General features: G+C 48.9%; 2 protein-coding genes across 8 annotated transcripts in view; one reads left to right on the forward strand and one right to left on the reverse strand.

Annotated features, from left to right (window-relative positions):
- The window catches only part of LOC142590715 (beta-hexosaminidase subunit alpha-like), a 254126-nt gene extending 240258 nt beyond the window's left edge, over positions 1–13868 (reverse strand). For 5 of the 7 annotated variants that reach the window (XR_012830233.1, XM_075703140.1, XM_075703137.1 and 2 more), the window contains exon 1: positions 13766–13868. Coding sequence is in view for 4 of the 7 variants with exons in the window: in XM_075703140.1 (XP_075559255.1) it covers positions 13766–13851 (86 nt within the window). In the remaining 3 variants the exon portion in view is untranslated. Of the gene's footprint in view, positions 1–13719 lie in introns of all 7 variants that reach the window. The other 2 variants (XM_075703138.1, XM_075703139.1) reach the window with 2 other exon arrangements.
- The window catches only part of LOC142590717 (uncharacterized), a 52079-nt gene continuing 38501 nt past the window's right edge, over positions 12676–26253 (forward strand). The window contains exon 1 of the mRNA XM_075703142.1: positions 12676–12774. Coding sequence (XP_075559257.1) covers positions 12721–12774 — 54 coding nt within the window. The 5' untranslated portion in view covers positions 12676–12720. The remainder of the gene's footprint in view (positions 12775–26253) is intronic.

The following is a 26253-nucleotide window of genomic DNA, read 5'->3' on the forward strand; positions in this document are numbered from 1 at the left end:
ATGAAAGCGTCTCCAAGACTAGAGCAGGCAGACACATCCTAGAGAGATTAGACATAGGTTACCAAACACAGCACGGTGTGAAGGTGGACATCCCGAGAGGGACGAATTGAAGATTGGTAATACCTCCCATACCAAAGAACATGCACCCAGAACACAATAAGGACAGAAGAGAGACAAGGCGAAGCGAATACAGAAGAAATTCGGCAGCGACAAGGACGCAGTGTTCGTAGACGCCGCTCCATATACAGTCGCAGATGGGGGTTTACGGCAGCAGTAATCAATAGAGAGAAACGGTGCAAGACGTGCGCGACGATACGCACCACAAGTAACGAGATATCGGAAGAAGTAGCCATAGCGCTCGCAGTAGCTCAGACTAACGCAACCGTGATAGTCAGTGACTCTCAAACGGCAATAAGAAACTTTGCCAACGGCCGAATCTCCCCGGAGGCACTACGCATTCTTCTTGCAAGAGGCCAAAATTACAAAAGAAAGATATACATCACCTTGACACCCGCTCACACCCTCGCGGAGGACAGCAACAACGAGGCGGCACACGACGCGGCTCGAAGGCTTACGGACCGAGCCGCGGTCGCATGTGACGCCCCGACACCCTCCGGACGTGACGGTGCGGTAAATGAGTTCGAGTGGGAATACAGAATGACAACATACTCGTATAATGACATTACGAAACATTATAGGTTACAGAGGCGCATATTCCCGCGGCCTCACGCAAAATTGACAAAAAAGCAGTCTGTCGCACGGCGGCAGTTACAAACTAGGACGTATCCGAATCCTGCGCTCTCGCACATCATATATCCGGATGTATATCCTACGGACAAATGCAAAAACATGTGAATCCAGAGCCACTCTGGAGCGTATAATATGGGAATGCCGAGGGATAAATATCAATAAAGAAAACGCGGCCTCTAGCACCAGCCTTCGCACGCGCTGGGAAGCCGCGCTGCTAAGCCCCGCCCTCGAGGATCAACTATGGGCTGTCCAGCGGGCAGAGGATGCCGCCAGGACCCACGAACTCCTGACTGTCACCTCCCCACCAACTCGCAGGGCACACAATAAAGTTCTTTCCTCCTCCTCTGTAATTAGCATTTCCGATGATTTACGCAAATATGTTTACGATTTACGATGATGTCAAGTGTCATGTAATCTATTTTGTGAGCACCTGCCAAACTTTTTTGGCCGAACATGAATATTTGTCCTCCCGGAGGCGTTTTTTTTTAATTTCCCTATGCCAAACATGTTATCTCAATTGTTCAACTTAGAGTTCATGACTATCATGTTTGCTTTTAATATGTTTGCATATGCTCTCCAATTTCCGCGTTCAATTTACTCTTAAAATGTGATCTAATTCAATAATATGCTTGTACCAAATGTGAGGTCCTGATCGGATCGGAAAACATTTATTGGGCTCTAGAAAAGACATCTTCGCGGCTTCAGACGGCCTCTTCCATCTTCTGATGAATTCTGTCTGCATTCACAGGGTTGGTGCCCTAGTGCAAGGCTCCACTGAGTGTTGCCAACCCGCGAGCTCGCTCTACTAGGCGCTTTTGGCCGTTCAAGGTTACGCTGGAAAGCATACTCTCCCACTGTTCCGCACTCGGGTTTTTAATTTTATAGATAGTTGGGGACTCCATATTTTGACACGCCCATGATATGCGGTATAGATCTGGTTTCTCTCCGTACCATGGGCACTTAGTCTCATACTGTGTAGGGAAAATTTTATTCAGAAGGTTTAGATTCGGGAAAGTACCCGTCTGCAGTTGTCGCCATGCAACAGCATCCTCTCTGCTTAGATCCTTATCTGGGGGTGGGTACTTCAGTCTGACCCCTTTATTATAATTTAGGATATTTGAGTAGCCCATGGGTACTGACTCGGTTTCCTCAAGGCTGGATGTGTCAGACGCCCGGTTGGTATGCCCTCGACCTATCCTATCCGCCTCTTGGTTCCCTGTTATGCCAGTGTGCCCTAGTACCCAGATTACGGTATGCTGAACTTTGTTTCCCGGCTCGCATGAGCAGAGTATGTGGCGTGCTCTGCGCCCAATTCTGCCGTTTGTATAATTACGGCATGCTGCTTGAGAGTCTGTTATTATTGTTAGGGACCTGCCAGATCGATAGTCCTCCAGTGCTGCCAGGTCCACAGCTGCCTCTTCGGCCTCGACTACCGTGCAGTCCTGTAGTGATGCGCTGGTGATCTCCTTGAGGTCCGAATTAACCACCGGCGCCACTGCTCTGCTGTTTTGTCTTCCGTCTTTGACGAACGTTGCCGCGTCCGTATGCCTTGTGTTGTCCTTGTTCGCCAAGGTTCTCTGCACGTACTCTGCTCTTGCTTCTCTACGCGCCTTGTGCAGGTTCCGGTCCATATTCTCGGGTACCGGTGCGACTCGCAGTGTACTGCGATACTTGTCCGGAATGGCCTCGGTACGTTCGATCTCTTGGATCATGTTGCCGCCGCCGTATCTTCGCAGGAGCACCCTTCCCGTGGGGGTGTGCATCAACCTACGTGCCTGAGAGCATAGTAGTGCTTCTCTTAGTTCACTGAAGGTATTGTGCAGTCCCAGGGCCAGCAGTTTCTCGGTCGATGTGCACTGCGGCAGGTGAAGCGCAGTTTTGTACGCCTTTCGCAGTATGGCCTCCGCTTGTTCTTCTTATTGCTTCATGCATTTGTGGTAGGGAAGGCTATACAGAAAACTGCTAACCACGAGGCTCCTGACTAGCCTGAGTGTGTCGCTCTCCTTCATACCGTGTCTCTTGTTAGATACTCTGTTGATCATACGGGCTACCTGCATGGTGGCAGTCTTCAGCAGTGTCAGAGTATGATTGCACCGTTGATTGGACTGAAGCCACATCCCCAGGATCCGAATGGTGGTCTTCTCCGGAATGCGTTGTCCCGCGAGGTATACGTGGAGGCTGAGCTCATCGCTTGTAGGGACAGTTCGATTTTGTTTGCCTCGCCACACCCTTAGGAACTCGGACTTCTCCGTCGAGCAGGCGAGGCCCATGGCCCTAACGTAGGTTTCTACGCAGGTGGGCGCGTTTTGCAGGCACTCTTCTTTTTAGCTGAGCGATACCCGGTTCACCCATACCGTGATGTCGTCAGCGTACATGGCGTGCCGTATGCCTTCAAGTTCTTCGAGTTGTCTTGCTAGCCCGATCATTGCGACGTTGAAGAGGATGGGGGAGATGACCGACCCTTGAGGAGTTCCCTTGTTTGGGGTGCGAAACTTCTCTGATCTGACTGCTCCCAGGCCGATTGTTGCTGTCCGGTTAGAGAGGAAGGCCTTGACGTAGCCATGAAACCTTCTGCCACAGTTCAGGCTATCGATTCGTGTGAGGATGGTTTCGTGGCTGACATTGTCGAAGGCTCCTTTAATGTCCAGTGCCATGATGACGTGTTCGCTGTACCGTGGGACGTTGCTGAGCACCTCCTCCTTCAGCTGGAGGAGCACGTGTTGCGTCGATAATTTAGCGCGGAATCCAAACATGCTGGGGGGGTACAGCTCGTTGTCCTCAATATAATTTTGTAGCCTCATAGTAACCACCCACTCGTACAGCTTGCCTAAGCATATTTCAGTTTCAGTTTCAGTTTATTGAGCGTTTGAATTTTTTTACAGAAGTAACTCTAGGAGGTCCCATAGTCAAAGACTGAGGAGGGATTGGTCTAAGATTTTCTACTTGCAGTTTTTTGCCAGGTTTTGGGATCATCATTACTTCAGAATGCTTCCACTCCTCGGGTACTGTCTCCTCCGCCCAGTGCTTGTTGAGATAGTAAGTTCGACTACCAGCTCATCACTGAGGTTGCGAATCAGCGCGTTCTTTATCTTGTCTGCGCCTGCCGCCGTATTCCTAGTGGTATTTCTTATTGCTGCGTATACTTCCTCTTTGGTTGTAGGCCTGTTCAGATCAGAATTTTCTTTCACCTTGTAGCACCCCGTCTAGGCTGCTGGGTCACCATCCCCGAAGCACTTGTGCCTTACTCTTTTTATGAGCTCATACTCTGAGCCCTGAAACTTGTGAACCAGCCTCTGTATGACCTTGTTGTTCTCCGGCTTGGTTTTAGTCGGGTCCAGGAGTGCTTTGAGTATGCTCCACGTTCGGGCAGTACTCAGGGTTCCGCTTAAGGAATTGCTAAATTGCTGCCAATTTGCTCTCTCCAATTGTTCCGCATACTCTTCTGTCTTTTGCGTAATTTCCGCAATCTTCAGCTTTAGCTTCCTATTAAATTTCTGTCTCCTCCAGCTTTTGGTCAGGCTCTGTATTGCCTCCCATAGCCGAAGCAGTCTAGAGTCCACCTCCGGTATTTGCTCTGTGCGGTGTACTCGCTTTGCCTTTCCTTCAGCATATTCCTCCATTCCTCGATTGACAGTATCGCGCCCAGCGGATGTCCATCACAGGCTTCTCTAAAGGCATCCCAATGCGTTATTTTTGCTGTACCTATCCGACGCTTTACGTGAGCCATTCCGATTTGCTTCTTGATGATGTAATGATCACTACCCATGCTTTCCAGCATATTTTCCCAGACTGCCTGTCTCGCTCTTACGAAGGTGAGGTCAGGGCTGGTGTCCTCCTGGACGCTGTTTCCCATCCTGGTGGGGACCTCTGGGTCCGTTAGGAGTTGGCAGTTTATGTTGTCAGCCGCCTCCTTGACTGTCGTACCCTTTTTATCGGTGGTCTTGTATCCCCAGCTAGGATCCCTGGCGTTAAAGTCTCCAGTGATTACGAGCGTGTTGTTTTTAGCCAACCTGCTCACACCGTGGAAGAGGTGCGTGAATTTGCCCTTCTGCTTTGGAGGACTGTATACGTTTACAATAAAAGTACTGCCCCCGTTCTTCTTTTTCGCTATAATTTCGGTAATCTCATAATCTATGTCTGTGTCAGCACTCTTGTCGTGTGTTATGGCGGCAAGGGTGTTGCTGATCAGAATGGCTGTTCGACCAGTGACCTCGTTTGCTTGGCATGTATACCCCTGTAACTTTGGCGTGAAGCCCCAGCTCTCTTGCAGAGCAATGACATCGGGCGGAATTAGCTGCTTGTTGATGTACTGTTGTAATTGTCCTTGTTTTCTTCGGTAGCCTCTGCAATTCTACTGGCAGATTTCAAGTTTTTCGCTTTTGCCTTTTCCTTTATTGGGTCTGGCCATGATTAGTTATCTGAATACAGGCCTAATGTTGGACGTCGCTGGTCAAATTTGTCTTCAACCCCTTGTGTTCTTTCTTGTTTACGCATGTTGCGTATGCCTGTGTTTTGCATCTCTATTCGTTGCTCTATTATGTTGAATTTCTGTCTCATCTCTGCCATGAACTTGACAAAGTATTCGGGTGCTTCTGATGCCTGTTCTTGTGGATGCAATGCCCTGTGAGGGGCTCCCGATTGGAGGGCCTTAACTGCTCTCATTAGCTCTTCAATCTTTTTATCCTGCTCCTCTACCTTCTGTCTGAGGACCTTGTTTTCTCTTTCTGAGTCTCGTGTGTACTGATGTTATTTCGACTATTGTTATCCGAGTGCGGAACAAGCGATTTGGGGGGCCTGCATCCCAGCTCACCTTGCCGTTGTTATTGTTGTTGTTGGGCTTCAGCTTCTTCTGATGCCGCTGCTGCTACGGCTGTTGCTTGCCTCCGTTGATGCCTTGGGACGACTGGGGAGCATTGATCCGTGATGGGCTTCGCGAACTGTTCCGTGAACGGCTCCGCGAACTCTCCCTCCGCTCCTGGCTCTGGTTGCGGGATTGACGCTGGTCGCCCTCTGAGCTGAGCCATCTCTTCCGATGCTGCTGCTGCTGCTGCCCGCTCCGGCTCTTTTGGCGGCTTTGCCGCCCGCCATAGGCCGGCCCGCGAAGCTCTTTGAACTGCTTCAGGCGCTCCTTACAGTCCCTGGACCCGGTGGCATGACCGCCTCCACATACCAGGCACTTTGTCTGGCATTGATGTCCTTCCGGCCGGTTCCGTGCTCCGCACTGCCTGCAGGCCTTGGCATCCGGCGTCGGACATACGTCAGGTCTGTGGCCTTGCTGTCAGCAGTTGTAGCACACTTGCCTCGTCGGTCGGTATGGGTAGCATTTGTATTCGCCTCCCCACCAGTTGACCATCCTGGGAATGAAGGGTCCGTCAAAGGTAATGAGGGCTGTCTTCGACTTCCCAGCATTCTGGCCCCCAGTATGGTTACACCCTGGGTGCGCAGTGTCAGGTTTTCCATCAATTCTTGTTCCGTGGTCCCGGCGTCTATCCCGTGGATCACGGCACGCTTGCAATCTTCAGGTGTCGCTACGTAGGTGTTGACTTGAAAGGAGCATCCTCCGAAACTGAAGCTGGTGATTCCTCGAATTATCTTCGCGGTCTCGTCGCTTGGTGTGCTCGCTATTAAGATGTTGGAGCCTAGTCGCAATCTGATGATAAAGTCCTTGCCGCCTCTAATCTTATTTCCGCAGGCCGCACCGATGGCTTTCGCTACATCGGCTCCTTGTAGTGCCTTCACCGGCAATCGATCCTTCGGTCTAATAATAATGTTCGCGTCATTTTTCGGGAGCGGTGGCGCCCCGTTGCGTTGGCCGCTGCGTTGCTCTCCCCTTGATTGAGTTTGGCGCGCTCGCGCTTTCCGCGCAGGCAGCTGCGTCGCTCGTTGTGACGGCACTCGCCGGCGCCATCTTGCCATTGTTTGCCCCTGCCTGGGGCTCTCCCTTCTTCAACATGGCGGCGTTCCTTGAACCGCGTTTTTGGGCCTTAATTTGGCGCTTGGTCAGGAAGAGTGTCCAATCGTACTCACTCTTCGGATGATTTGTTGGGTCGGCTGCTTCGTGAAGTATAAAGGCGCCTTCGTAGTACTCGGTTTCCACTGCCTCTAGGTTGGAGGTGGCCTTGAGGTGGTCGGCTTCCATTTCTTGAGCTTCGAGCGGATTTTCGGCGACTCCGCTCAGTGTTGATTCAAAATTCGGCAAACTCGTGTGGCGGAGACCGGTTTCAGGCTGCGTGGATGCCATGGTGCTGGTCTTGCTGCCCGCAAGCGCCGTCAAAGCGCTGGGCCTAACGTTAAGCCCAGCGCCTGCGCTCCGCTCGGCCACGTGGGAGGCCTCAAAAGTCTGATGAAAACCCAAAAAAACGGGCCTACAGGCTTGAAACCGGTATCCAGGTGGTCGGAAACTTGAGCGGTATCAGACACAGCCAGTGATTGATGGCTCGTTGATGGGTAGCGGTCCGAATCGGTCGAAAAATGCGGAGCCCATGCAATGTACAGCCAGCGTCTCGCGAACATCTTCTTCCTCAGGTCCTGAAGAATAGGGGCTCCACACGTCGGCGTGACGGGTGTGCGTGATCACTTATGCGTTCACGCAAAGTATCTGATCTCGCTCTGTGGCATTCTCTTCCTTGCATCTGTCCCATAGCACCTTGTGATGACGCAATATTCAACATAGAAATAAATATCCAACTGCCCTGATACGCCAGGCAGTCTCGAGAGTTTTATTTCTCAGTAATCTTATTAAAATTTTAGGTTATAGTTACGGTCCGTCAATAAAAGTATGCTAAACTGTTCCCAAACAGAAATATGAATGTACAAAATTTCATCTTGGTAATGCGGTTATAGCGCATTAAAGCCTGACTAATATCCAAAAAGGCGTAAAAAATATTCAGCAGAGACACTTATAAAACGTCTTTTCAACATAAAAAAGCGGACTTTTTACTGTACCAACAACGCTATTTTCAAGTAAACTAAAGCAATCACAACCTCCATTGCATATGTTGAATCTCTACCTAATACATCTAATGTGCCTCCAGGCAATGTTCGTGGTTTATAGGGTGTCCCCAGATAACTTGTGGCAGTTTATCCAGTGATTTATGTTGAGGGGGGTATTGTTGCCTGCATTCGTGGTAGTGCATAATAATTTCGGGGAACATCACTATGCGATCTCTCGCTGAACCTAGGTCGAGGCCTCCCACCGCCCGGCTGACGAAACCTCGGGCATTATTGTAGGCAGCCTCATTTCCTGGGTGCTAGGAATGTGCAGGGACGATGATTTTACTCTGGCGATCGGGTGGTGAATTTGCAGGGCGTGTTTGTGGAATTCGCCTCTGGAAAAGTTTCTAACTGCAGTTTTAGAATCGCTAAAAAGTATTTTCGCGGTGGTGCCATTAATAGCAACAGCTATAGCTGCCTCTTCTGATCCCTCTGTATACAGTCACCTTCCTGGTGCTGCAGAGAGGGCCTGGCCTTGATTGTTGACTATGCCTATAGAGAAGGCATCTCGATTTCGGTATTGCGCAACGTCGACGTGGACTGTATCCTGCAGGCCCGAGTAGTGTTTACGTAGAGCTTTAGCTGCTGCTCTCCTGTCCCTATGATGTTTAGGATGTATTTCCTTTTTTTGGTTTTGGGTCTCTCCTTAAATTGCTGTTGTGTATATTGTTGTATAAAGTTTACATATAGAGGCGTGTGTGGATCCTATAGGATCCTCAGATCCTGCAGTATGGGTGTTCCTACTTCAATTTTAGATATCCTCTCCAACTGGGCTAGGTTGTGGACCTCGGCCAAATGCTCTAGGGTATGGTGGATTCCCAGTTCTGCGAGCTCCTCATTAGCCGTGTATCTGGGGAGTTGAAGGTCTCACTTGTGCGACTGTCTAATTGGGTGGTCGAGTTTCTTCTTTTCAGCCCGGTAGGGGTGCAGGTAATAAAGGGTTCTACTATCCATTTCAGAACGAATGCTTGGACAAGTTGCCTGACCTACGCTTCCTTCATGCCCTTATGCTTGTTTGCTACTCGCTTAGTTAACCTTTGTTTCGTTAACGCAAGCTATGATTTCGTTCAGAGTGACTGCGTTCTTTCCGTTGTTTTATATGTGCATACGCAAGATTCTAATGGTCTGCACTTGTACGAATGTTCTATCTACCATAACATTGATGTCCGCGTGAGGCGTGTGTTTAGGACAAATCGAGCTCTGGGCGCTGTTCAGCTCCCGCTGTCCACGTGCTAGTTGGTCTAAGAGAGTCTCTATCCTCTTTCTCTATGTCTGGCCTATCGAGAAAGAACCCCTTTAATCACATGCACCTTGAAAACTCTCTTATATCTTTGGGGAGTTCGAATTCCTTTGCAGCGTTGTTCGTGCGACATAACGTTAGACCACGATTCACGAGATCAACATCATCGAGGCTTAGACTCTGGGATGTGTCTACTACGTTGCTGTAGGCGTCAGGATGCTCGCTTGGATCCGTGCAGCTGCGTGCCGTAGGGTTTACATGATTTTTCTTGGGTGGATATGCAGCTCTAATACCTTTGTGCTGGTATTTATCAAGTAGGTTTTCCTCCCTAGTTCGCACGAATTGTTCAAGTTCTCTTTTTTCCGGTTCAGATAAACTTGTGCTCTCGAGTTGATTGGTAATTATCATATCTGGTTCCTTGCCGTGTTCTTCGAGAATAAAAATTAAAGAAAGCGATGCAGAAAGCGATGAAAGAAGCGGGCTTTACTGGTGTTGGTTACGTCGATCTAAATGAGATCATGAGCTTGTACTAGATGCTGTTAACAATTACATTGACGCCATAAAACTTGAGATGTAGGCTGTTCTGGGCGAGCAGAATGTGTGGGTCCTGCTGTATTTCAGCGCGACGGATGACATCGACGTTATCGTGTTGGTTTGCAATGTTCAGAAGAAAATCACTGAGCTTACGTGTTCCTACTGCGTGATCTAGAGTGTCTCTGATTGTTGAATATGTGACCTGTGTTTGCTATACTGGGAAGTGCTGTGGTCAGGGTGATTTCTACATTTGGTCTGTTGGTGCGCAAATTGTTTATGAGCGTTTTCGTGGTCTCAATTGTGTTGTCACTGGTACCACTGTTAAGGTCCTTAGTCATTAGCGGGCAGTGTTCGTCAATGTACATGTAGTGACTGTCTCCAATTAATCCTACGTGCGACAGGCTCACCGTGTTCCTTCATCTTCCGTCGGTAGAAATCAAGGGAAAACATGGAGAAGGCGGGAGATGGAAATTGAAGGCGGATTTCCACCCCCCGTGGTGGCCTAACGGCTGTGGTCTTGCGCAGCTAAGTAAGAGGTCACGGGATCAGATCCCGGCTGCGGCAGCCACATTTAGACGGGGACAAAATGCAACAACTCTCGTGTCCCGTGCATGAGGGCAACGCTGAAGATCTCCTGATGACCAGAATTTTACCCGGGTGCCTCATAATCAAATGCGGTTTTTCACGTAAAACCACATATTTCAATTCTTTGCCATTCCTTCTATGCCACGCATTCTTCGTCATTTCATCATCGTCTCTACCTGGACGTCATGCAGCGGTAATCACGCAGCCGTGTTCACGACCGACCTTCGGCAAGCAAGCAAATGTCATACCAAAGTGAGACGATACTGGAGTATGTCGCATATAACCCGAACCAACGCAAGTCTCATAATACCTAATGAAGCTGTTAAATAAATATTCCAGGACATCTAAACACTTATGAGTTGTGAATACGAAAGCATTGTAGTCCATTCAAACGCCGCTGAGCAATCTTTCAAGTTAAGAACTCATCGCGCGCTAGGGAGCGCGCTTATACGCTTGGCCAGCGCCTCCTAGATAACACACGGCCGGTGCGCTTCGATCCGTGACGTCATGTTACTGTGCCTGACTGCCATACAATGTAAAAGGCAGGCTCCCGAGCAGGCAGCAGTGTTTTTGACGTCACTGCTTTGGTCACGCCATGCTTGCTTGGCAGTGGAAATGTCATCATCATCATCATCATCATCATCATTTATTTACCCTTAAAGGCCCTTGGCTTAGGGCATTACATAAGGGGGGGGGGCAGTCGTTACATATACAATGGTCGGTAACAACAAAAAAGCAACACAAAGTTCAGGATTCATGTTCAACATTAACATCATTAGAAGCATCAACACTAAGATAGACACAGCGGCTCAAGAACAACTTGGAAACAAAACAAAACACGCATACACATTCAAAAACACGGCAAAATAGCTCAGCTCTTGAAATGTGCTGTTAATAAGTGCCTGAATTTATTAGGTTCTATTTCAGTAACTATGGAATCGGGTAAGTCATTCCACAATGTAATGGAGCTAGGTAAAAAAGATTTATTAAATGAGTTTGTGGAGCCATGTATGCGCTGCAAACTTAAGGAGTTGAAAAGACGGCGTGAGGTGCGAAGCGGCGGGTGTAATACAGAATTTCTTAGCTGCGGGAAGGTATAGTATAATTTGTGAAATAGGCAAAGCTGTGAAATTTTACGCCGAAGTGCATCCTATAGCATGAGTTCGGAAAGTAGAGTGAACAGGCCTTCTATCTAGAATGCTCTGGTTTAGCCCAGTGGGTAAGACAGTCGGCATCTCAGGGTGGGGTCGTAGGCTCTAAACTCCCTACCATAACTTTCTAGCGTTGGAATTTTATAATGCGAAGGAAGATATATGCATTATATGCCCCATTTCGCGAAACTCCAACGACGTTCCGACAGTTTGTACCAAAAACGGCCGACGCCTCAAAGAGTAAAAACACGTAAAAGAACGCTAGTATTCACGTCAAATTTTTTAGGAAGGTTTCTGCATAGACAGCCAAAAATCAATTTGAAAAGATAATTTGGTAAATTTCGGTTTGGATGTGAATCGAACCATAGCCTTTGATGCCACGGAAGCTCCAAGGTTCATGTTGTTTAAAGGTGTGCCTAGTGCTCGCGTCATGGGAAACGTCATCTCGCGGCTGTGCAGCTTACTAATAGTGCGGCCTAGTGCATCCGCCGTTACAGACGTGACGGGGCAGCCATGGTGACGAGGTGGCGGCACGTCATGAATGTATAAAATGAGTATGAAATACAGAGCATGAATAGCCAACTGAACGTCGCTAGCGGGGCTTCGAGTTATAAACTCCTCGCGGGCAAACGAGAGGGTTGACACGCTCGAAGCGTCTTCAGGTGGCCTCAGCGAGGCGCTATTTGAACACAAGCGCGAAGTTAAACGGACGTATCGCGCTCGAAGCAAAAAGAAACAACATTTCACCAAAGGGACTCTAATGCATTTGTATCGTCACACGTGAGGAGTCTTAAGTGCCTCTGCCAAATTTTCTGTTACTCATACATTCATTTCTTTATAGCGATTACCGAGGCGCAGTTATAACGCAGGAAAAAGCATACGGTGACAAAGGAACTCGCGGATAAACGCCACATTTAAAGCACGCTTGCCGTGGCTCGAAAACTCGCGCCCGCGCACCTTCCCGCCATAGCAGTTTCAACGCACAAGACGCGCTCCAGAGCGCGCCCACTTTGCTCACTATTTTCGCGCTGGCAGACTTCGTTTCGCATTTTCGTGAGGTGGCCAGAGGAGAGATAATTGTCTGGCGAAGATATCTGCGCTCGCGCCGCGCTTCAACGAGTATTATCTGTCTTGCACAATTCAGCGCATGTGTCGGGCACGCGGTAGCGAGGTTTTGCGCGCCGGCACACGTGCGTTAGCTCGGCCTCAGCATGGGCTACCGAGAACGAGGGTGGCATGTCCCGGCCATGCCCTCTCTTGTCACGCTACACCTGGCGCCTTATTACGGGAGCAGGTGTTCCCTTTCGCCTGCTCTGCTCCGTCCACGCGCGTTCGTGACGTGGCGTCATGGCCAGTGGAAATTTTGGTGCCGTTTTTCATTTGTACTGACGACAGACCCGTGCCTTCTCGCTCAGTGAACCATTTTAGCAATTTTCGTATGAGTAAACGTGGCTTCGAAAACACGGCATGTCGCTAAATTGCTCGATTGTCCGTCGTATTACCATCGACAGTCATCGTGAGGTGAGCTCTGGCGTCATTTTGTTCACACTGGCTACGCGAGAGCGAATACGCACGTACGCAGGAAGGCCCTGAGGTCTTTTTCTTGTCGATTTCTCCATAAAGTTCTCTTCTTGGGCGTCATTTCCTGACTTAAGCTTTACTTCTAACCCTTCCCGAACAGTATCGCTCATTGCTGCTGCCGTGTGAAGGTCGTGAGTGCTCGCGTATCAGATCAAGCGGAACGTTTCATCCGAGTGACGCCCAGGCCAGATTGTACGGAAGCCTAACAGCTTCGGCTGGCCTGGCCACCCGACTAGTAAAAATTATGCGACCGCAATGGCATTGACAGGCACAAAAGCGTCGGAAATACTTGCTCATGTAAGGACATATTCTATTCAACCGGAATGAAGCTCAACGCTCACCGTAACGCTCTGTGTGTCTGTTCAATGGTTATGCCTCATTCTGAGCGCTGATATTAGATTATTATGAGTTCTGAGTAAAAATCCATCGTAGCTCGTCATTTAAGGTCACGATGCCTCTCTTTGCAATGTCGAAAGGGAGCGTGCACATGTAAATACATATATGACAGGCTACAAACTATTCCTTTGTACATACAGGACTTTACTGTTTCGTCGGTAGAATGTTATATTCACAAGTGCGATGGTATGAGACGGTAAATCTCTTATCTTCATTGATGATGTGCGGAAAGCACGTACTCTTTATCGAATGCAGACATGCGCAAGACACCAGCTCGATGGCGTACCTGTGCGTCTCCCCCCCCCCCGACTGTCTGCTCTACAGTCCTACATCTAGCAGCAATGCTAGCAACCTTCCGATCAATATAAGAAGATAAGACTTCTTTTCAACCCCATCACAGCACTGCAAGCAATAACCTAATCGTAGAAAAACTACAAATACAAATATATACACATACAAATAGAAAATACAAAAAAGAATAATATTTACGATTCCTGCGTCGTATACCTCCGAGGTGTTCTGACGCCGTTCTTACCTCCACTGCAACACGGCACTCGTTTGCTCTAAGCCTTGGCTTACTTCTATTGTTCTGGAGAAAAGAGACATCGGGGGTTGCACCATTCCGTCTTCGCTGCACTTACGTGCTGTGCGATGCATTATGACAATACAAAAAGTCTGTAGATGTATAAAGACAATGGAACCGCAGGTGCGAGCGGTCGCTGTGTTGAAAGGGTCTCGATTTCGTCGAATTCCGGGTTGAAAGTGTCACAGAATATGAAAATCTCGCGCTTTCCCACAAAATAAGAATATAGCATTGCGTCAAAATGGTCCGTCATGGTAAACAGAATGGCGTTTAACTATCCAAACATTTTTTCTTGATCCAGAATATTAAATGCTTAATTTCTGCCATTGCATTTTTATGAGCCTGCTGCTAACGAATCTCAGTAGTCTAAACGTCTGTACTTGTAGTACTAATGCGGACACACGCATCTGAGTTTTGGCGTGTGAACTTGCTATAACTGTAGGCGTAGTTCTGTTTCGGTTTGCTGTTGGCAATTATTTTGTTACGTAGCCAAGTGTTCTTTCGTTGAAATTTCATTCGCGAATTATCAATAGTATTTGCGTTTTATAGCGCCGCAAGTAATCGCGTGTGGAGTTCTAAGTACGAAATCTTCCGTTTTTGTTTGTATCCCATTCGTGGACTTTGCAAAAGGATTTCAATGCAGTTCGTAGTTTATGTTTGTCGAACAACGGTTTTATTTTCAGTAATTTCCGGCCGTGTTATGCACTTTCCTCTCTGCCCCGTTTGGATTTGTGTAAGCTTTTGGCTTTTCTGTCAATGCGCCGAGTTCACGAGAAGTTAAAGCTCAGTTTATCTCGAAGCTTCCTTGGTGCGAAAATAATCGTTTAACTCCGACGACGCAGCAGCACTGAAGTGTCGGTTTGCACTAGAAGCAGCAGTAGCCAGAATATCCTTGGAGAAGAGCACTACACTCGTTACTTGTAGAAGGGGCAAAGTTCTATGTTGCTGGCGAAATTTCAATGGCGTGTTAACTCACACTGAGCGTAGCACTCTCAAGTCTTCCTGCGGACTGAAAAATCTGTGATTTTAAGTGCTCGCATTTGATAGTGTTGTCAGAAAGCAGTGCTGCATAGGTAAATAAACTTTGAGCGAACAAGAAGAGAGCTCCCTCTACAAATTTGACGTTTTGTTTTTCATAGTGATTTTTATGTAGTGTCGATTTTCGGCCATGAGTGATCCACGAGCCCTTAAATAGGCCGTAATAAGACGTTTCATGTTAGCTTACATTTCTAGAATTATTAAATTTTTACAATTTCTTGTTATTCGACCTAGCTCATTTTTTTCAATACTCCAATAAAGCATGAGAGGTGGACACTGATATCAACACCACCAAAGAAAGCGTAACCCCAGATTTTCCTGCGCAGCTATGGAGGGGATCACAGAACCAGTAAGCGAAAATTCGGTCCACAATTGCTATTCATTGCAGTGCGCATAGATCATATGGTTATGATAAAGCACACGAAAAAACAACTGATATTGTGCCAGCACGAAAGGGGGGTGGGGCCCAGAAAAAGACAAAGGTTTATAATATTGCTACCATGCAGATGACATTAAACCAATTATACGCGCCATAATATCACTACAGGTAGACATGCATTCGACAGCCCTCTCACTCATTTCCGTTGATTTAACAAGAGTGGGAAGTCACTGATTTAGTGCAGGCGAGTTCAAACGAACACAAGTGCCGCTGAATGCCAGTAAGTGTAAGGGTCACATATGAGCGCCCTTGACTGCCAGTGTGATGAGTGGAGCCGAGTGAGCGGGACGGACTCGGTGAGAAAAAGAAAGTGTGCATAGTGGTGCGCGGCAGCGTGGCACGCGAGGAGGGAGTGCATGTCGAGAATAAATTGCGGACGGTGCGTTGAAAGGAACTCGAAACGGCGAGGTCTTAGTGGGACGTGTTCCAGGGCAATCGAGTAGGCTACTGGTCCGGCTTGGCGCCTGCCTGTTCATGGACCCAGCCGGGCCCGCGCACAGACGACCGGCTGACGGTCCACTCGGGCAGCCGTCGGGGAACCATCGGGACCAGAGAACGGCTCCGTTGGCTGATGGTCCACTCTGGTTCCAGTACCTGCGGTCCCCCCTGAGAGCTGCTGACGAGGCCGAGCGGCGCCACGGTTCGCGTATTCGCCAGTACTGCCTTCGGCACAATTTCGGTGGCAGAAGCCAGCGGAGCTGTTCGCCTGCCAGGCACCTCAAGTACCTGAGAGGTAGTCGTGCCTAACCCGCGCCAGGCCGCCGACAGCCCGCGTACCACGTACAAAGCCTAAGTTCCGTGAGTGCACCGGCGCGAGACTGCGCATGTGATAGTCGGCTTTCAAGTGAAAACGAACACTTAGGGCATTTAGGGAACTTTGAGAACTAGACCGCGTACCCTTGGGCGGTTAGGATAGGGTAACCCAGCTTTCTCTTTATATGCTTAAGTATTCTATGTATTGTTTTGTTGTGTGTCTATGTCTCATATGTGATCATAACCTGAACGAGATAATGACAGATAATGATAATGTCTGTGCTCCACGCTCTCCTCCCTGTTTGCTGAAGCCCTTGGCCCATGAACCTTTCTATCACAAATGGCGAGCCTGTCAGGAGTGGCTTACACGATTCACAGCCAACGCTCACGCAAAGAGACATGGAAACCGAAAAATTGTGCATTCTACATGGAGAGCTCGTTTTGAAAGAGGCAGCGTCAAGAGAATGGGTGGAGGCAGAGCGTGCGCAACTGTGCGATGAGATAATGGAGGGTCGCATTGCAGCGAAAGTACAAAAAGCCCTGGAACAGAAACTGCTAGTGTAAGAGCAGGAAGTCGTAGAACTTAAGCTCTAACGTCAGAAGAGCGGGGTAACGCACAAGCTACGGAGGCCGCCGCACAGGCTAGTTCGAGTGCACCCGTGGCGACAACCGTTTGTAGTACGCACTCACTGATTCCGACTTTTAACGAATGCAGAGATGATCTAGATGCTTATCTGCAACGTTTGGAACGGGTCGTAACGTGCCTGGAAGAGCCGCGAGAGAAATGGGGCTCTCATTGAGCCAGTGCATGACTGGGGAACCGCTAATGGTCATTGGTTAGCTTAATCAGCACGCTGCCCTGGGCTACGGCGAGTTCAAGATGATACTCTTGGAGCTTTTTCTGTACATTGCGGATGGCTAGCGGGAAAGGTTTCGGCGATCCCAACCTGATATCAAAATATGCAGTACGCCCCTAGGCTGGCCGGCTACTTTGATCATTGGATCAAATTAGGATAGGCGGAGCAAAGATACGATGACCTTAGGGACGTGCTTATCACCGAACAATTCGTCGAGGGCTGCTCTCAGCCACTGTGGGTGTTCTTGAAAAAGAGGACCTGTTGAATGCTGAAGGGCTACTCCCAGAATGCAGACAGCTTCGTGGAAGCCCAGATGTTGCAAAACCTAAGCAAACGGAATACTAAGATCGCGGTTGCAGCTGTGAAAAGACGGAGTCAGGCACGAAGACGGCTCGGGGTACGGGCGTTGTTTTCTATGGGACAAAGAGGAACACAGAGCGGCTGATTGGTCGCGGACAAAGCGTAGTTCCCTCGCTCATGGGCAGTGGGCACTAGAAAGTATGACACTGGTATGACACTAAAAGCGTGGACAAGAGGGAAGCGTCGTGTCGGGCCTCTTTAGAAAAAAATTAAGGAAGAAAACCTCCAGAGAAGAAGGGCTACGTTCTTTTAGGCTATTCCGACCGTCAACACTATGGTGAGCCGCCAAGTTGCTGCTGGTGGTTTTGGCAAGGTGCCAGTGGCCAACCCATTTCTTGATAAATATCCAGTCACAGTGCTGCACGACAATGGCTGCAACACTGTGGTGGTGCGACAGGCACTTGAACCTTAGAGTTGGTTGACCGGTACCTATAGTCCTGTATTCTTTCTTGATCGCATGGCCCGCTATCTACCAGAAGCTACGTTCGTCTTAGACACGCTGTTTCTTGTGCGCGAAGTTCGTGCTAAGTGTATACGCGACCCACTGCACGTCTGGGTTCTCGGAAATATTAATGAAGCTGTATCAGTGGACACTGCAAAAACTAACCGAAACAGAGCCATGTCGAGAAATAGCAGGGAACACGAGGCTACAGCTGTGGAATGGCAGGCGCCTTCGTGAGTGTCTTGCCAGAGAATTCGCGCGAGACAAAAACAGATGTTAATAGCTGGTAAGACCCTGACGGGTTGCAGTTGGAACCTTCGGTGCTAACACCCCATCACCAGCTAGAAACAGTAGCCGTTGGGGCAAAGCTCGAAGACACCACGCTTCCTGTGTTGACAAGCGTGGCCACGACAATAGGCTGCTCGACTTTGGGAGCCTATCACTATGAAAGATGTTATTTCAAAAGCTGTTTTCACGCAGTAGCGAAAAAGAGCGCATGAAACTCTTACGGAACGGATTTTGTTTATAGACATTTTACTCCACAAGCACAGATTACCGTGCCTGAAAGACTTGGAGCAACTGCTGGTTCCCCCATGCCTCCGAAAGACAGTACTGGTACTAGCTCACGAAGGCATTTTAGTAGGTGACCAAAGAACGACTAGGGAGACGAACAGGATCATCACGACATTCTACTGACCGGGAGTAAAATCGGAGACTAAGCACTTCGTAAAGTCGTGTGACGTGTGCCAGATGACAGTACCTCGACACCTCGTGCGACGAACGCCACTTAGGACGATGCCGGTCATTGATGCACCTATTATAAGAGTGGGCATCGACATTGTTGGACCAGCATCCCCTACGTCCAACAAGGAAAACCGCTACATACTCACAATGATTGACTTTGCCACGCGGTATCCGGACGCCGTTGCTTTACCGTCCATTGACGCAAAACAAGTATCGGAGAGCCTCTTTGAGATGTTCTCCCGGCTGGGAATCCCAGATAATCAGTGACAGGGGTCCCACTTCATGTCCGCCCTAATAAAGCAGTTCAGCCGTCGGCTCTCAGTGAAGCCGATGCCAACGACACCATATCACCCCACGGCAAATGGTCTGGTGGGAAGGTTTAACGATACATTGAAACGAATGTCGGGGCCCATTTGCCAAGAAAGTCCGAAATCTTGAGATCGTTACCTAGGGCATGGGCTTTTCGCATGCAGAAAACTGCACCAAAGTAGCGCAAGGCGCTCGCCCTTTGAACTACATTACGGTTGCTTTGTGCGTGGACCGATGGCAGTGTTGAAGGACGTGTGGACTAACACTTGCCTGGACTGGGATACTAAGCGAGGACTGTATATATGAGGAAACTCTGGCAGTGACTCGAGAAAACATGCGCCATGGCCAAACGGGAACTTAAGAAAGACCACCTTACTACAAAAATGCTATTACGACAAAAAGACAAAGAAGCTCCATCATTGTTCGGGTGACAAAGTCCTCGTGTTGTTACCGGCAGATACCAATAAGTTGGTCTCGTTCATGAAAACGGCATTCAACGTGGTGGATACACTTAGTCACTTAGACTACGCTGCTGACCTTGGGAACTGAATAACGCCGTTACACATAAATATGCTGAAAAAATATGGGGAGCGCAACGTCAGCTCTTTTAACTCACCTTCGATGGTCGGGTGTGCAGTGCCCTCGACCGAGAGCACTGCCCGCCCGACCATGGAAGGTGTTGAAGGTGTCAACCATGGAAGACAGCAACCTTGACTAGGAAGAGGTGCTCGTGCCTCTGAAACGCACACAAGACTGGCGAGGCGTTGATATTTTTCCCCAACTCTCGCATCAGCAGCGGACGGAAGTCTGCCAGCTGCTTGAGGAGTATAAAACAATATTCTCTGACCTGGTTACCAGGGCAAACCGATGTCATCCACTACCAGCTGAAACTCACTACACAGACTCTCATCCAAGTTATGCCATATCCTTTGTCACTGGATATTAAAGAGGACGTGGAAAAAGAAATAGAAGATATGCTATGCGTTGATGTTATTGAACGATCTTAATCTCGATAACATACCCCTACTGTCAACGGAAAGAAAAAGGATGACACAATACGATTATCCATTCATTTTCGTCAGCTGAATAAGATGATGGTTCCCGATTGTGAGCCATTTCCCCGCTCACATATGATGTTCATCATGCTCGCAGGATTTCTGTTCTTTTCCCGGTTCGACTTCACCAAGGACCAAGGACTGACAGGTACCTATGGCCAATGCATCAAAAAAACTCTGTACATTCTCATGACTGGGGACTTCATCAATTTATGTACATGCTACTGAATTTGGAGACGATCCCACCGCTGGCAACCAGCTGTTGGAGTGGAGGACGATCCCACCGCGGGCATCCAGTTATTGGATCTGGAGGACAATCCCAATTGCTGTCTCCCAGATTTTGGTCCTTGCCGTTGGGTGCGGGAGTTGGCCGAGGTTGAGGAGGACTTTGAGATGAAAACTGGAGGTTTATTTACATTATTTACAGTGAGAGTACAAAGAAATTAAATGTCATAAAGTCATTACGGGCCGGCAGCAACTTTGACGCTGCGGCCCGTGGCAAGAAGCTCGAAAGAGATGAATGAAGGAATCCTCTCTTGCTGCTCCCGGTCTCTGGCTTTTAACCCCTTCTGTGTCTCGAAGTCACGTCACGTTCGGCCAATCGGCGAGCCCGCTCACGTGTCGTCATTTTCTGCCCTCGGTAGGTGCCCGTGCGAGTGTACGTCACATACGGCTCAGAGGGCCACTCTTTGGGCTTCAATTGTCCGAGGGATTATTTGTCTGCGGTATTGCCTTCCCGGTCTGCTACTGCCTTCACAAAGGCGGATGGGTGGATTGCTACCAGGGCTTCACGGTGCATTACAGCCGTCTTGCCTCGGGACCCACGTTATCTGGAACAGTGCGAGGCTCTCGCTACACTTTCGGGAAGAGTCAAGCAGTGAAAAGCTCCACATGTGGCACACGAGGTGGGAGACGTCAACTCGTTTGCACGTGCCGCGCCTCGGGAACGGGTAGATGTGCTTCTGCGCTCCTTAATTAGATGTGACGCGATTCGATGTGGTCTGGTGAAATCGAAAAAGGCTCAGGAAACGGTCCCGTATTAAACAGCTCCTCCCCGCCCCGGAAGTTCGGAATGGCCAGCAAAGTCAATTCGCTGGCCATGAGGAGCGCTGAAAGAACATGTAGGGTACTAGTGTCGAGCCTCGTGTGACGAACTTCGGGATCCTGGGCCCTGGAGAACGTACGCCAAACAAACAAAACAACACAGCACTGCACCACGTGTAAGCGCAGGCTCTTCACCCTTGACTCGCCAGGCTATTACTAAGTCAAAATGAACCTTGATCTTTTCTTTCCCCAATTTCGATAAAGCAGTTCCAATCACCTTTCTAAACTGCTATCCATATCTCCCCGAATGCCAACAAGACCACAGTGTTATTGCTGTTGCAAAAGAAAGGGTCGTCGTGATTGCAAACAAATAATGAGAATAGCCGATCATAACTCAAGTGGCCTAACTTCTTGAACAGCCTGTTCTCACCCTATCGCAGTGGCGTACTTATCGCACGGACTGGTGCAACTGAGCAGTTTGGTATACTCCACAAGTACGCAATCACAAGCGCTCGAGCTTTGTGGTCACTATTGAGAACGCGTACTTGCGTCGCAGGGAAAAGTTTCATTACGCTTACTCACGTTTCTTCCTCTTGTCCATGCAGGACACGTACCTTAAACGAACAATTAAACTTGCCTAACTTACGCACTGCACGGAACCCTTAAAATGATGCGTCTTCTAATAACTAGTTCCATGCATGCTAACTACAGAAGTCAGAATACGGCTGCCCTCAACACACACGAGCAACCCAGTCAAAAATCTGCTTCCTTCCGTCCGCGCAGGACACGCGCTAATGGAACTAAGAGCTCTTCTCAGTGCAAATTACGCACTTATTGAAACCCTACGCTCTTAACTTTAGAAAATTCAAAACAACTTAAAAAAGGAAGGTTCAATAATGCAAACGCGCGTCACCATAGGCCTCCCAACGATAACCTTGACTTTCAGGTTACTCACAAAAAAAGAATGCCTATCTACTCATTAATGAACACCTCGCGAAACTAAAGTTTTACTTAAAACGCATCTTTCAAATCTCGGAGCTTCTCGAACAAAACATAAAACTCATACCTGACTTATTGAAAGAAATACTGGCTTTAAATGGCGCAATCTTAAAATGCTAAAAAAACAACAAGTTTTCCTTCTACGGAAGCTTTCTTGGCCTCCCCTTCCAAACGTTTACGTCTGACTCACACTTTTGAGCCGTACTCGAAGTGGTCGCGGTTCAAAAGCTATTCTGGCTACCCAGGGACAAGGAAAGGGCTGAAACGCTATCAGCTCCTCCAAGACGTTACAGTCTCCTGCCAATTTGCGCCCTGGTGCCACGCTTTCATCACTAGCTTGACTGACCGCGTCGCGACTCACTACCACCTTTGCTCGTCTTGCCACCTTGCGCTCCTTTGCACTACATGCTGCACTGAGAAAAGAACGGCGAAACGACGAGGAACTTCACTGCCCCGTGCCCTTTGTCCGCGTCCATGCAGAACATCCTTCACGGTCTCTTTTTGACCGGTAACCCGAACGTGCTTGACGCGCACATGTCAACGACGGTCGCACCTTTCTTTTCCTCGCGCCCTGCCTTTATGCGCGTGTCGCCGTCTTTGGCTTCGCTACATTAGCCAACGCATCCGTATCTTTACGGCGCTTCTTTCTGCGGCACTTTCTCTTGGAATTCCCTTTCATGCCGTTCTCTGGCGCATCGTGCTGGCGGGTACACATCTCGTCGGCCCGGATCGGCCTCCTACCCGCACAGTATGAATGATTAATAACTAAATCATCGCTCTCTTGGCAACCTAGACTGGCGGAGAGCTGCACCGATCCCTGAACCGTGCAGCTTTTTTCCCTTGAGCTACGCAGCTCGCGATCCTGCGTACTGCCTTCAACTGCATCGTCCAGCTGGCACTGCACTTCGGCACGCAGATCTGACCATACATGGGCGCTCGTGTCTGTCGGGTCAGCACTATCTGTGCTTCGTTAACTACCTCGATAACGTTACGTGCGACGCGCACGCGTGGTGACTGTGCCAATCCATTCAAAACTGGCGTAGTTTTCTCTACAGTGCTCTGTTGGCACAGCACCTCGTCACTCTCACTACGGCCTTTAACGGCCTCTGTTGCCATAACGGCATCGTTAGCAGCTATCTCCTTTCCGTTCTCCTATGAATGGGCCGCTAATGTCACAGCACTACTTAGCTCTTCGGCTTTTGGTGAAAATGCGCTTGAGATTTCCTCATTCTTTTGCTCTGTACTACCTACAGAATTTTCAGACAGCCGTTGTCTCTGTGTCATTAACTGCTCACAATATAGCATCTGTTTTATCACTGCTCCCTTCTCTCTCTCGTTCTTTTGCTCACGCTTACGTTCTTGATACTCACGTTCACGTGCATTCTCACGTTCTTGACGCCCACGCTGACGTTCTTGACGCTCACACCTAAGAGTAAGTTCTTGAAGCTCACGCTTCCGTTCATTCTCGCGTTCTTGACGCTTACGCTCACTCTTATGTTCACGACGCTCACGCTCCCGTGGTTCTTGCATCACCTCTCAAGCAATCTCAATGCTTTCATCATCATTGCCACTATATTGAATCACCTTTATGATAACTGGCTTTTTCATCTGTCCGTCTGCCTCAACTACCAAATCCTCGCACACCAACAAGTCTAACCTCGTCAACCTTCTAAGATCCATGGTAGCTGCCCCGACTGGCGGTGAGAACTGTTTTCTTTAAATAATTTGTGCAAATGCACAATATGCAACAAATTCCCGATTCCTAGAACTATCAAAATAAACACAACATTTGAAGTCTGGTGAATCAAAAGGAAAGAAAAACCACGCGCTCACTTACGGTTGCAGCACCCTGCCATATGGTTCATCGGTCCGCTCTCACCGGTTCTTCAGGGCTCTCTGGCTCGAAGGCTCGCTCTTCGCTGTTCCCAGTTCCTCAGGACCACATTGGACGAAGGCTCTCTCTTCTTCGCTGTTCCAAGTTCCTCGGGACTCCTTTGGACGAAGGCTCTTTCTTCTTCGTTGTTCCCAGTTCCTTAGGACTTCTCTCGACGAAGGTTCATCCATAGCACTGCCTCCAGTTGAATTTGGAGACGATCCCACCGCTGTCAACCAGCTGTTGGAGTTAAGGACGATTCCGCCGCTGGCATCCAGTTGTTGGATCTGGAGGAAAATACCAATTGCTGTCCCCCAAATTTTGGACCTTGCCGTTGGGTGCGGGAGTTGGCCGAGATTGAGGAGGACTTTGAGATGAAAACTGGAGATTTATTTACATTATTTAAAGTGAGAGTACAAAGAAATTAACAGCCATAAAGTCATTACGGGCCGGCAGCAACTCGAACGCTGCGGCCCGTGGCAAGAAGCTCCAAAGAGATGAATGAAGGAATCCTCTCGTGCTGCTCCCGTTCTGTGGCTTTTAACCTCTTCGGTGTCTCGAAGTCACGTCACGTTCGGCCAATCGGCGAGCCCGCTCAGGTGGCATCATTTTCGGCCAATCGGTGAGCCCGCTCAGGTGTCGTCATTTTCGGCCAATGGTAGGCGCCCGTGCGAGTGTGCGTCACATTCGGCTCAGAGGGTCACTCCTTGGGCTCCAAATGTCCGAGGGATTATTTATCTGCGGTATTGCCTTCCCGGTCTGCTAATGCCTTCACAAAGATGGATGGGGGGATTGCTGCCACGGCTTCGCGGTGCATTACAGCCGCCTTGCCTCGGGACCCACGTTACCTGGAACAGTGCCAGGCTCTCTCTACACTTTCGGGAAGAGTCAAGCAGTGAATAGCTCCAACTGCGGCGCACGATGTGGGGACGCCAACTCGTTTGCACGTCGTGCCGCGCCTCGGGAATGGGGTAGACGTGCTTCTGCGCTCCTTAATTAGCTGTGACGAAATTCGATGTGGTCTGGTGAACTCGAAGGAGGCTCAAGAAACGGTCCCGTATCTACAATACCCTTTGGTGTTATGACGGTACCGGCGGTATTCAATCGACTAATGCGTGCAGCCCTTGGAGACACTCAACCTGTTCATATAATATACGACGTCTCTATTGCTACAGTGACGTGGAAGGAGCATTTACACGCCCTTCGACTCGTATTCGAATGTATTTGGAAGGCCGAGCTCACAATAAAACCGAAGAAAATTGATGTAGAATCCCCTACAACAGGATTTCTGAGGCATTTTGTCGGGCAAGTAACACTTCAGACCTTGAAAAGTACTACCGACAAGGTACAAGTGGCTATTAGACCGCAAACTAAACAGGAAGAGAGAGCGTTCCTATGTCTCACCTGCTAATGTCGAGACTTCGTACCGAACTGCGCAGAACTGGGGCGTATAACGTAAAACTATTCCGATAAGTTTTTATTCCAATCTCCCGACGTCAAATTTGCGGAAGCACCGACACAAGCATCGGGTGGGCACCCGTAGGGTTGGCTGAACAAACCAACCAAATGCTCCCCTCGTTCATAGAAGGTCAGTATTGTTTGCTTGAAAAACGAATAACATTGCCTGCACTGAGCGGCTTGTCTTATATAATATGCTTACAAGAGGCGAAGAACACGCTCAAGTGGATAGGGGTTCGATAGGGCGGAGCAACTGCACTGATTATCGATAACCGGATGAAGAGGATGGTGCCTGCGTCTGCGATTGGTCAGCTTTCTCTTACTTAGCTTGCGGTGGCTCGTCGACAATCGCGGCGGCATGCAACGCAAGCTTACGAATGACGCCAAAACGGATCCTCAGCAAAGAAGAGTAGGCAGAACGAAGTCGTAAACGTGCCGGAAGTTCTCGAAAACGTTACACGGCCAAGCAAAATGTTTAATTACACACAAATAAACACATGCTTTCCGGCAGGGGCGAGTACAGTGCCGGAGCGATCGGCGGCAGCCATCTATTATTCACTTTGGAACGGGGCAGCCTGCAGCTATTCAGAAGAAAATCCAGTTTTCTTCGGCCTAATAATATACCTTTAACGCGCACGCGTCACTTCGACGCGGCAAGATTTTGCGACGTCGCGTGAGAGGCAGGTGAAATGCGTGCAGCCCGAAAGTTTTTGACCAATAGCCGAAGGCTAATAGCAAAAAGGCGTCGAATCAGAAATAAGTATTTTTGTTTTGTTCGGTCAAATTATGCGTAATCAGTGTGTACACGTCATATCAGATGGGGAGCTATCGCGCTTTTCGTGACGTTGCGGGACAGACAGGTGAAGTGGGGGTGGTCGAAAAATGTTTTTGTCCAATCGCGGTGGGCTGATTGCAGAATTGGAATAGAAAAGTTTGGAATAGTTTTACGTTATAGCGCCCCTGCCCTACGCCCTAACGAAATTGACCAATAAAGGTACTCCAATCAAGTTCCGGGGACAGGAACAACACGAATTAGGTTTCAGGAAGTTGAAAGACCTCCTAAATACAC

This window comes from Dermacentor variabilis, chromosome 8, assembly GCF_050947875.1.
Source record: "Dermacentor variabilis isolate Ectoservices chromosome 8, ASM5094787v1, whole genome shotgun sequence".
In the NCBI taxonomy this organism is placed as follows: Eukaryota; Metazoa; Arthropoda; class Arachnida; order Ixodida; family Ixodidae; genus Dermacentor; species Dermacentor variabilis.